The sequence below is a fragment of the Phalaenopsis equestris genome, unplaced genomic scaffold, assembly GCF_001263595.1.
Source record: "Phalaenopsis equestris unplaced genomic scaffold, ASM126359v1 Scaffold000287, whole genome shotgun sequence".
Classification (NCBI taxonomy): domain Eukaryota; kingdom Viridiplantae; phylum Streptophyta; class Magnoliopsida; order Asparagales; family Orchidaceae; genus Phalaenopsis; species Phalaenopsis equestris.
The window spans coordinates 969,415-982,337 of record NW_018164729.1 but is presented as its reverse complement, the minus strand read 5'-3'; the positions used below and the strand labels follow the sequence as shown (position 1 = coordinate 982,337).

General features: G+C 35.0%; 2 protein-coding genes across 2 annotated transcripts in view; both read left to right on the top strand.

Annotated features, from left to right (window-relative positions):
* LOC110025040 (aldose 1-epimerase) overlaps positions 1-940 on the top strand; it is a 2,663-nt gene extending 1,723 nt beyond the window's left edge. The window contains exons 4-5 of the mRNA XM_020725285.1: positions 67-171; positions 304-940. Coding sequence (XP_020580944.1) covers positions 67-171; positions 304-911 — 713 coding nt within the window. The 3' untranslated portion in view covers positions 912-940. The remainder of the gene's footprint in view (positions 1-66; positions 172-303) is intronic.
* A 6,204-nt stretch (positions 941-7,144) lies between these two features.
* Positions 7,145-8,768, top strand: LOC110025038 (uncharacterized protein At3g28850-like). Its single transcript, XM_020725283.1, has one exon. It carries the CDS (start codon positions 7,529-7,531, stop codon positions 8,714-8,716), a length of 1,188 nt encoding a protein of 395 aa, XP_020580942.1. The 5' UTR covers positions 7,145-7,528; the 3' UTR covers positions 8,717-8,768.
* Positions 8,769-12,923: the final 4,155 nt, after the last annotated feature.

Below are 12,923 nucleotides of genomic sequence, written 5' to 3'. Positions count from 1 at the left end.
ATATATATATATATATATATATAAGAAATTTGCATGATTTTTTGTTTTTCAATGCTGAATTTTTAGGCGGGCATAGAGGATTTAGCCGTGTGTTTTGGAAAGTTAAAGAGAAGGGAGATGGAGAATTCCCTTACATTACATTCTATTACTATAGTTTTGATGGGGAACAAGGTATGGCTTATCTTCTCATATTGCTCAAATTTAATAGTGACAAACAAGTACAAAAACAAAACAAAGTTCCTAGTAAATTTATCCCATGTGATGGAGCAATGATCCAACATGTTTGATCAAATTCCCCAACAGGCTTTCCTGGCGATCTGGACGTTTACGTCACATACAAAATCTCCGGTTCATACAAGCTAAGCGTCATCATGCGAGCCACGCCGAGAACGAAAGCCACGCCAGTAAACCTCGCCCAACATAATTACTGGAACCTCGGCGGGCACAACTCGGGCACCATTCTTTCACACAAAGTTCAGATCTTTGCCTCCCACATCACTCCGGTCGACGACGAACTGATCCCAACTGGATCAATCTCCTCCATCTCCGGCACCCCTTACGACTTCCGCAAGCCGAAGACAGTCGGAAGCCGAATCAACTGGGTTAAAGGAGGGTATGACATGAACTATGTTGTGAATGGGCGTGGAATGAGAAAGGTTGCAGTTGTGAAGGATGAGAAATCAGGGAGGAGATTTAAACTGTGGTCAAACCAGCCTGGAGTTCAGTTTTACAGTGGGAACTTTCTGAATCATGTTGGGGGTAAGGGAGGGGTGATATATGAGAAGCATGATGGACTGTGTTTGGAGACACAAGGATTTCCTGATTCTGTCAATCACCCTCAATTCCCTTCACAGATTGTTAATCCTGGAGAGGTTTACAAGCATGATATGGTGTTCAAGTTTTCTTTTTGATCTTCAAGGGTGAAAAAATAAATAAATAATTGTTTAATTTACTATTGTGGGTGAATGTGGTGGAAGATAAGATTATTTTGGAATAAGATTTGATTTGTTTTTGTTAAAACTTTAATATTTAGTAAATAAAACAAGTTGTCTGTATAAGTCTAATGCTCATCAAAAGTCAATTTTTGACAACATTTTTTTTGTTTTTTTTCAATCACGACATATAAATGTTAACAATTACAAACTTTATGGGATGTAAAAAAAAAAAAAATTAAATTCATTCATACGATTTCGTTTCATTCAGAAGAAATTTAATGAAAAAAGTTTTTTATTTAGCAAACAAAAAATAAAGTTTTTATTTTTTATCATGTATTTAGGTAAATAATATTTGTTTTTTAATCAATCAAAGTTGAGCCAAACAGCAGGCAGAAAATGAAACAAAATGCATTTTTATTCTCTAATTTTAGAAAATATGGCGATTTTTAAATTATAATTTTATGTTTTTTCTCTTTTGTGAAGCTTATCGGGTGCATTCAGAATTGCATGTAACTAAGAAAGTTGAGATGTTAGATACATAAATACATTAGAGTTGTGTACCACTTGTGCAGTATGTTTGTCACCTTCAAACTGTATAAATTATAATATAGGTAATTAGTTTTGAGTTAACAGGTAAGACTTGAAAGTTATCGATTTTGAATATTGATATCAAGTTATAGGTAAGAAGTTCCAATTGTAATGCAATGTAAAATACGTGGACATGTTAAATTCTTAGCCTGTATTTTAATAATGTAAATCTAATTAAAAAAATATACAATTATTGGATTTAAGTAAGATAAGTCCAAACATGACAAACAAATACATTTTAATCTCTTTGGTATTGCACATTATTTTATTGTTTTATATATGTCCGTGGGTGTGTGATAGAGAAATTAACGTTTATAGCACACACTTTTTATGTATTTTGTGTATCTTACACTCCAAAATTCACAAGGTTGTAGTGATATATTAATATTTTAGTATTGTACAAAAATACGACACACACATACAAAAAAAAATTTTTCAGAAAAGACAATAATTTTTTTTACATTGAAAGCCTCTAAAATTAGTTCAATTCAAGTCTGATCAAGCCCAGATCACCTTGTTTAAACATAATTGGAGATTTTGGAATATTAATTGAATGGTAAAATGAACTACAAATGTCACATATTTATAATTAGAGTTTGTTTTGGAGAGAAATTTAGGTGAAATTACAGAGTTTGTTTTGGAGATAAGTCTCAAGAAGTAGCCATTGAGTTCCTTAGCCATCAACTACCAATCTTTATAGTCGTCATCCAGCAAAGAACATTGATCGCCGTCACCACTTGTCATCGCAGACCACCGACTGTAGGTGAGCACTAATTACAACTATTGCAACTAAAACCCCATTCTCCTCATCGGGACTCTTGCAAGAATGACATATCTACGAGCTAGCAAACATATAATGAATTATTTTGATTAGGTTAGGCCTTATGGTTTGTTTTAGTTTTAGGGGTTTTCCACATAAAATTTTGGTATATTCTCCGGCTACAATTTCAGTTAACCATGTGTATGTTGGACATTAGTATAGTGCTAAGTTATCACTCCTGACACTCCCCAATACCTTTAATGTAAGGTGTGTGTCTGCGTGTATACATATGTGTGTGTGTGTGTGTGTGTATACATAGGTGAAACTTACATGGCAATTAACGAATTTTCATCATCCAGAATGGATATCAAGGAACAACATGAATCTTGAGATAATTTTTGTAGCAATAATCATTCATACTTTGATTAATAGACATCAAGAATATCGATTTCAGTAAACTTACAGTCAAACTGCCTCACCCAAATAGACGAACATAATGATACCAAAGTTTGTTTGATTCAAGTCAAATCAAGTCTAGATCAAGATATTTAATCATTTTTAGAAGCTTTTCGGGCATAATTAGAAGGTTAAACGAATTACGAGTCTAGCAAAATTATTGTCAAATCAAGTGTCTCGACAATACGTATTTAACGAGTCCATGATCATTGAATTCCGACATCATTAAGATAACTAAATGCCCTTAGAATGCCATCAAATCAAAAAAATTTTCCTAAACCATCTGATTAGAGTTGTATGGACTCATTCCTTATTTGTAATCTAGACTATATAAATGTGTCCTACACCTCTCTTGAGCATGGGACTATACCTTAAGCCAAATGAAGACTAGAGCCCGGAGAAGAGGGACTTCAAGTTCGGTATTCTACACTGACAATCGAGCTAACACTTTTAGCTTCTGCAATCGCCGATGGCCATCGACCAACATTGGTCGCCGCTCGTTCCTTTATGCTAAACAATTTACGAAGCAACAACCAACACCACAATATCATGTAGCAACCTACAAAGTATTGCATCATCTTAAACGTTGGGTTGACCCTGAAGACAGAGTACTGGAGCTATAATAATTGTCTTTTACACTGAGGCAACGAGTTTTTCCGCACACGAATGTTGTAACACGAGAAACTATATAACCCTTTCCCGCTTGTGTGACAAGGGGCTACACTACTATCAACTCGTTGTATAACATTTCAACTGGGCAAGACCCCGTGATATTTTTTATTTACATGTTTTTCATGTAAAAATTTCTGGTCTCTGCTATTTACATATTTTTATCTTAGTGTATATTGGATTCTCGCACGATGCTAAAACAATAATTTATTACTTTACTGTCGTGAATCTTTTTGCACACATCATATACATATCACTGCGGTGTATTAAACTTATACATGAAAACTTATATTTCACTTTTCGAAAGTTATAGAAGTGTTATTGTATATGTAATATTAAAGATTTTAGAGCTATGTGTATAAATATGACAATTTAGGAGTGAGATAAATAAATACGTGAAAATTATGTGCTCGATCTGTATGTAAACGCCCCTATTAAAAATAACCCGAGCACGTTACCATAAAATAATTTTAAAATATATTTTGACATTCTGTGAATCATATATATTATGAAACAGAAAGATTTACATATATACCACTCAATTTCTATGTTATTGCACAAGGAACGCCTAAACTTCAAATTTTAACTACATCCCACCTTACCAATGCCCAAAAACGTGTGCTTTACCTTTTAAATTTTAAAATAATGATATTTTTTATAGGATATATTTTTTATAGGATATAAAAATTTTTAGTGATATAAATATAGAATAAAATTTAGGTTATAGATATTGTAAATAAATAAAAATTGGGTGATATGTATGCAAATTCCCATTTTAACTATTAAGGGTCTGTTTGTAGCTTATTAGATAATCTGCTGATAAGCTGATTAAAAATGATCTACTGATAAGCTAGGGGCGGTTGCTATTACAAATTTTTATTATTTTTGAAAAAGTCATACAATTGCCAGAAAGTTGCCGCTGTGAAAATGTTGTTTTCAGCGTTTTTAAATTTTATAAGCTGTCAAAATACAGTTTACTCAAACAGATCAACTGTATTTTTAGAACGCCGCCACATCAATTAAGATTACTTTCTCAGTAAATAAACTTTCCGAATGACGAAAATGTGCCAAAATACTTTACAGAATTATTCCACGCAAATATATTTAAAATTATAAAGAAATTAGGCAGACATACCCATATGGAATTCGCCTTCAATCAAGGCATGAACGGTACAATGTTCCGACAAACCAACCCCCTTTTGGTTAGCCTACTTTTATTTATTAATTCAGAGAGGTGATTTCTTATTGAAAGAATAGTGTAGCTTAAGTCTAGCATTACACATTGTATACATCTAAATATAAATTAAGTTAAATGTTATGTTCACACTCTTAAATAAAATAAATTGTAATACATTTATTATTTTCACTTGATTTTTATCTACTCATTTTATTTTAGTCAAAATATTGCAACCATTTTTTTATATAGAAAGAAAAGTGGAATTTTATATGGAGACTTATTTTGATTGGGTTGGTCCCTTAATTTATTCCCTTTCTGGTTTTCTAATTTTTAAAGACAAAATAAGTTAAGGACAATAAGAAAAAATTTACATGCATAACATATAATTCTGTTGAATCTTAACTCGTCCTTTGTTTAAACACACTGAGAGAGTTAGGCCTGAGGACAAGAGAGAGTAAAAATAATTGAGAAAGTCCCCATAGAGAAATGAGAAGAGTTCATTTAATTCATATAAGTGTTTTGTAAAATTACAGAAAAAATGAAACAATTATTGAAATCATTTTTAATATAATTTAATCTTGATGATTTATTATCCAATTTATATTATTACAATTTGAATTCAAATGTGGCAGTAACTAGTTAGTCAACGCAATTGAGTTCAGTCGACCAAGGCGACTGGCTGAGCGCCCTTATAAAGAGTTTAGACAGTTCGAGACTATAGACTTGGTCCATGAATTGAATCACTCGTCATGATTTGTAGGATGACTCTGACTGAGTTGTCGTTCGTTATATGATCAACTTTGATCACTGTCTTGTAACATGATGCGTCATCCCTAGCCGCTCGATTGCTTTGAGCTTCGCGTCGATGATTTAGTTGCATACAAATTCTTATATATTTATATGGAGTTTAATATTTATATTTTTAGCACTTTGTTATCAAAATAAATGCATTAAAATATGTAATTTATTTTCAAAAGGTTAGAACTATTATAATAATAGTATTTCTGACGTATGCTAAATATTTGAGTACAAAACTTCGAGCATTAGATATGTAAATATATAATAATTGTGTGGTCCCTTAATATATGCTCAAAAAATTAAATGAAATTTAAAATTCCAAGTAAAATGTATAAAAAAAAATGGCTCAATTATTATGATTAAATTTTAACTAAGAATAATATTTTGTTTTTTAAATTACTTTAAAATAAGATAAAATCTAATTTTAATTATATCTTAAGTATTATAATTATCTCAAAGCTAAATCAATAGTTTGAAATTTATTTCTTATATCCCTCTTTCATTTTGTGGGCAATTTAAATACATACGACCAAATTCTTATGTATCTACCCATCTAATGCCTAAACTTTATTTTTTGCATTTATATCACCCTCCCTTTTCGCATGTCATAAAATATAGCACCGTTTTAAGTCAAGAAAATGAGCATAAGCCAGGGGTTATGTGAATAAAAATTAAAGTTTAGGTGTTGGATATGTAAATAGATAAAAATGGAGTGTTATGCATGTAAATCTTCCAAATTTTTTTAAACGGAAAATTTTCTTAAACAACCCGCGTGTGACGGTACTTAAACTGGATCCCCTGAATATTTTAAACAGGAAACAATTTAAAATCATGTTCAAATCTCCACACGTGGCGCGCATTTCACTTGCCGGCGATATGTAGGCTTGCTATTTTGACCGACTCTCGAATTTCAGTTCGGAAAAAAAAATAAATAAATAAACTCTCTTACGTGTCAGCTTGACTTTTTTCAATAAGTGCTCGAATGGAATTTTCATTTTTATTTTCAACTAATGTGAGCTTGACAGCCTTGACTACACTTGCAAAGAATATATTTTTTAAATGCCCATTTATACCGTCTAATTCTTATTTTTTTACATTTTTACCAATAAATTTTTCATATCATATAATAAATACCACAATTTTGACCTTGGGTATTTACATCCATAAACACACATGATTTTCAAATATTTAATAACTATAATAATATTACTATCATGATTTTTTAAAAGTGAAATACATAATTTCATACACATGTTTATAACATAAAGGTCCTCTAAATGTAAATATATAAGTTTTAATTATTAGACGTGCAAATACATAAGAGTTGTCTTTAGTATGTAAATCTCTTTTTTTAACTTTTAACAAACTTTTAATGCATGGCATATATAAGATGATGGCATGTATATAAAATTGAAGTTTAGATGTTAGATAGGTAGACATAAGAATTTCGACTTATGTAAATTTTCTCTTGAAAATTAGACTAATGGGTCATAAATGCAAAAATAATGATTTAAGAATATTATTGTTTTTTTTAAATTAAATTTACATTAATATCTATTAATTACGTATCTGAAATATTTATGAAGTTAAGGAGGGTGTAAAACATGAATTTGAAACAGAGATGTCTGAATTAAAATCACACGTTTCTTTCGCAAAATGCTAAACATTCTAAAATATTATTGTCGTCAATAAATATTGTATAAATAAAATATTTGTACGTAGGTCCACACAATCTGGCTCGCAGTCTCTTTCTCCAGGAAGCCTACGAATATCTTCATCGCGTTCGCCATTCGTTCATCTTCCTTCTCTGTCTCTCTCACGAAAGTTCTTCTTGGTTTCTTCGACGCAGGTTTCATTTTTTTTTTTAATTAATGGCGCGTACCCTTGCAATTGTTATATATATATATTCTCCTCCTTCGTCGTTTCCAACTCACTCAAAAAATTTTCTTTTTAATGCGTTCCAGTTCATTCTTCATGGCCGGCAACTACTCTTGTTTTCTCAGATGGTCTAATTTTTTAATTCATTCCGCTTAGATCCCAAACCTTTCTCATAATCCCCTTTCATTTACTCAAAAAATATCTGATTTTGCTTCTGATTAGTACTAAAAAATCTCGCCTTTCTCTGCTTTCCACCGTTTTTCTCCGATGGGCTGCGTGGGCTCCAGAGAGGCGCACTTAGATCGCCGGCGAAGTCCGCCGTCGTATTGCCGGAGCCTTTCCATGCCGGTCGTCCATGGCTCCCAACGCAAAGGCGACAGTCTCCACGTCGTCTCCCTCACGTTCTCCACTCTCGGCTCCCTCAGACTCGATCAAAATCAAGATTCATTCGATCCGGAAATCATGAACACAAATGATCGCGATCAGAAAGCCCCCAAATCCATCGCCGCCGCTGGTGATGTTGAACAACCGGAGCCAGAATCGGAGATGATCAACACCTGGGAGCTCATGGAAGGTCTCGATGAGTGCGAAAGTCCTCTGCCTCTCCAGCTATCACAAGCCAACAGATCCTTCTCCTTCGAAACAATCCGAGCTTCGCCGGAACCACCTCCGGCGATCTCCAAATCATTAGTAACCTCCGCAGCTGGCTCCCCAAAACCATTATGGATAAAAACAGATCAACTCGATCCTGAAGTAATCACCATTTTCCAAAAAGCCATGACAGAGCTATCTCCACAACACCCCACCCTTCGCCATCGCCTCTCTCCGGCGAAGTACAGGCCGGAAGAAATCCCAAAATTCCCCGGAATCGTAAAAGCAAGAGTCGCCGATTTCCAGCAGAAAATTGACGCAAGAAGACGAAGTTTTAAGTCGAACACCAGCATAAAAATATCACCTTTGAAAAAACCGCCGTCCGCCGGAAAGGGGAAAGTGGTTCTCTACTCCACCAGCCTCAGGGGAGTGAGGAAGACATACGAAGATTGTCTGAACGCTAAAGCTATTCTTCAGAGCTATGGAGTCCGAATCGACGAAAGAGATGTTTCAATGCATGGAGGTTTCAGGGATGAATTGAGTGAAATTCTGGGCGCTGGAACTAAGCTCCCGAAGATTTTTGCTGATGGAAGATATCTGGGAGAAGCAGAGGAGGTGGAGAAGATGCACGAGAGTGGAGAATTGGGGGAAGCGTTGAAGGGTTGTGAGATGGCGAATGGTTTGAAGGGGAGCAATGGAGTGGATTGTGAGGGCTGTGGTGATTACAGGTTTCGGCCATGTGAGGTCTGTTGGGGGAGCTGTAAGGTGTTTGTGGAGGGGGAAGAAGATGAAATTGGTGGTGGGTTTAGGAGATGCATGAATTGTAATGAGAATGGGCTGGTTCGATGCCCTCATTGTTCTTGAGCATCGATTGTTGCTGATTGTACAGTGAGGGTTTTCATGAATTCCAGGAAAATACGAGGTTTCTTTTTCACATAAATATATATATTAAAATTTTCACATTTAATTTTTCTATTTTCTTTTTTTTTTTTACAGTAAGTTCAGATTGATTTTTATATTAATTTTTTAAAATGTAAAAAGTGTTTTATTATGGAGCAGCACTAAGCTATCTTTTCTAGTGCGGTAGACTGTATGTCCGGTTGTGGGCTCTAATGTTGCCATGCTACCGTGTATCGCATGATTACAACATTTTTTGGTATATATATGATAGAACGATATATGACGAAGTGAAAAAATAGAACGAGAAAATTCGCAAACCCAAAAAACAGAGAACACACAAACAAGTTTATGAAGAGTCTCTTATATTCCTTAAGATTCACTTCACTGCTTTTAAATGTTTCTTTCAAGGATTACTCATGTATCAGCTAACAACTCTAACTACATGGGTAATATCTGGTCTGGTATAAACCACAACATACATAAGTGAATCAATAGCTGAAGCATAAGAAACCTTACTCATGTGGTCACGTTCTTCCTCTAACTTGGGTGACTTATTCTTGTTGAGTCGGAAGTGACTGCCCAAGGGTGTGCCAACTAGCTTGACCTCATTCATATTGAATATGCTAAGTATCTTTTTCACATACTCTGTCTGAAAGAGTCTTAACATGCCTCTGATTTTATCTCTGACAATTCTCATACCAAAGATTTCTTCTGCAACTCACAAATCATTCATTGCAAAGTGCTCTGACATCTGCTCCTTCAAATTATTGATATCATCAATACTAGCCCCTGCAGTTAGCATGTCATCGACATATAACAGTAGAATAATATAAAAATTGTTAAAATGTCTGACATAGCAGTAATGATCTATTTGACATCTGTTGTACATGTATTGTGCATGAAATTATCAAATTTCTTGTACCACTGTCTAGGAGCTTGCTTCAAGCCATACAAACTCTTCTTCAATCTTCAAACCGAGTCTTCCTTTCCATGTACCACAAGCCCTTCAGGTTGGGGCATGTAGATATCTTCTTCAAGGTCTCCATGAAGAAAAGTTGACTTCACATCTAACAACTCAAGGAAGAGATCTTCAGTAGTCATCATAGACAGTAGCATTCTGATGGTTGTAAGCTTCACCACAGGAAAGAAAATATCGGAATAATCAATGTCATGCTTCTGTTGAAATCCTTTTAAAACAAGTCTAGCTTTGCACCTCTTATTGTCATCATGCTCAGTCTTCACCCGATACACTCACTTGTTGTGTAATGCCTTACTCCCTGGTAGAAGTTCTGCCAACTCCCAAGTTTTATTTTCTAACATAGAATTCTTCTCCTCCTGGATGGCATGCTCCCAATTGCTCAAATTTTCATTATGCAAGGTTTTTTCATAACCTGAGGTTCTCCATCATCTGTCAGCAAAATGTAGTTAAAGTTGAAGAATAATGTTGTGGATAGCGCCTAGTCATTTCTGACCTGCGAACTGTAGCTGTAGGGGTTGATTGCTCTGAAACTGATTGTAGAACAATATGAGTGGATGTCCCAGACCCACTCTCCTCGTCACTTGTACCTTTGCCCTGCACTGTGACCTCTAGTAAATCATCAAACCTTACCAACTCATATTCTTGCAGTGTTGTTTCAGAAACTGTACTGGACTTGTCATTGTACATAACCTACTCATTGAAAATCATGTTTCTGCTCCTTATTGTCTTTCGATCCCGATCATCCCAAAAATAATACCCAAATGTGTCGTCTCCATAGCCAATGAAATAACACTTCTTTGACTTAGCCTCAAGTTTACTTCGAGCATCAGGATTAATTAGAACAAAAGAAAGACATTCAAAGATTTTAAGGTGAGAAAATTTGACCTCTTTCCCACTCCACACTTCCTTAGACAAATCATAATTTAATGGAACAGATGACCCCTTGTTGGTCAAATAAATTACAGTGCTAACTGTTTCTGCCCATAAAGTAGGTGGTAGTCTGACGTGCAATCTCATGCTTCTAACATGCTCATTAATGGTCCTGTTCATGCGCTCTGCAACACGATGTTGTAGTGTCTCTGGAATGGTCTTCTCCATTATGATGCTCTGAGCTGCACAATATTCCTTCTCAGATATTTTAGCTTTAGCTTGTCTTTAGCTCAACCATGACCTTCCAAGTCTTGAACACACTGAATACATCATATTTATGCTTCAAGAAATAGACTCATATTTTTCTGCTATGATCATCAATGAATGTGTAGTAACGAGAGCCTCTAATAGATGCCACTGAGGAAGGTCCCCACACATCTGTGTGCACAAGATCCTGCTTTCCTACTTTTGGCGTCCTGTCATTTTTCAAAAACTAACATTCCTTTGCTTCCCCATAATGCAACTCTCATACACGCTGAGATCAATTTAATCCAGTTCTAGTTGTTTACCTCTGGACTAAAGTTCTTTCTTACCCCTCCGACTTATGTGGCCAATTCTGCTATGTCACAACTCTGTTGTGCTCTCTGTAACAGTAGTATCAACACTGTTAATTAAACAAGTAGTAATATACAATGTACTTATTTTCTTGCCCCGAGCTAGTACCAGTGCTCCTTTAGTAACATTCCAGGTGTTATATGAGAACACTACTGAATAAACACCCTCATCGAGCTGTCAAACTGAAATGAAGTTCTTCTTCAGTTCAGGAATGTGTCTAACCTTTTTCAGAGTCAACTTGTTTTTATTTAGAAGTGCAATGTCAATGTCTCGAATTCCTACCACATTCAAAACTTCTCCATCTGCAAAATACACTTTCTCAAAGTCAACTGCAACATAATTTTACATCAATTATTGATGGAAAGTTGTATGAAAAGAAGCCCAAGAATCCAGTATTTAATAATCAACACAGCTATGAACTATCAACAGCAGTGCATAATAATCTTCTTCAGTTACCACATTTGCGCTGTCATTCTCAGTCTTCTTCGAATTTTTGCAGTTCCTCTTTATGTGGCTAGCTTCGCCACAGTTCCAGCAAGTTGCTTTCTGACTGGGCCTTGACTTGATCTTGCCTTTGTGCTTTAATATTGATCTTCTCCTGTTTGAGTTCCTGTTATGTGATCTTCCTATGAAATCAACATTTAATGTCGAACTCGAATCTGAGATCTCGACAGAATCTTTAATGCGCACCTCTTCATCCAAAATCAAATCACGAATATCATCATAGTTTAGTTTAAATTTACCTGTGGAATTACTGACAACCATCTTCATAGCTTCTCCGTTATTTGACAATGAAGCCAACAAAATCAATGCACGTATCTCATCATCAAATTCAATTTCCACATATGATATATGATTTGTGATAGTACTGAAATAATTCAAATGTTGTACAAAAGACGTACCTTCTGTCATCTTCAAATTGAATAACTTTTTCATCAGATATACCTTGTTATTCACTGGTGACTTTTCATACATACCTGACAGGACTGTCATGAGATATGTAGTCATTCTTTCTTTGACGACATTGTGTGTAACGAACTTCGATAGAGTCAATTGAATAACCCCCATAACTTGTCAATCCAACAAATTCCATTCAACTTCATTCATCATTTCACGTTTTTTTCTCAATAACGGAAGATGAAGTTTCTTTCCATAAATGTAATACTCTATTTGCATTATCTAGTAACCAAAATCTGTGCCATCAAATTTCTCAATCTCTGAAACCTTCACTTCATCTACAACCATCATTCTCCCTCATATCTGAAAACCACGGCTCTAATACCAATTGTTGTGGTATATATATATGAAATAGAACGATCGACGAAGAAGCAAAAAAATGAACAGAAGCAAAACCCGACTTCTTTATTTTCGCGACACAGCAAGGTCCTGTTGTCTTCGGTGATCGGGCTGAAAAGGAAGAAGGAATCACAAAACCTAGCTCATGCAAATCTCCTTCTTTGACATGGCTGCTCTCGAGTAGTGAGAGAGAGAAGGAGAAGGAGAGAGGATGAGAGAGAGAGAGAGAGAAAGTGAAAAGTTCTTCTTGTAATCGCCGAGGCGATCGACGATGGTGTAAGATCCCCGGGTAATAAAATTCTCGACACTTCTGTGGACGTAGGCAATTTGCCGAACCACATAAATCTATGTGTCGCTCTGTGTGTTGTTTTCTGTGTGAATTTCCTCATTACATATATATATATATATATA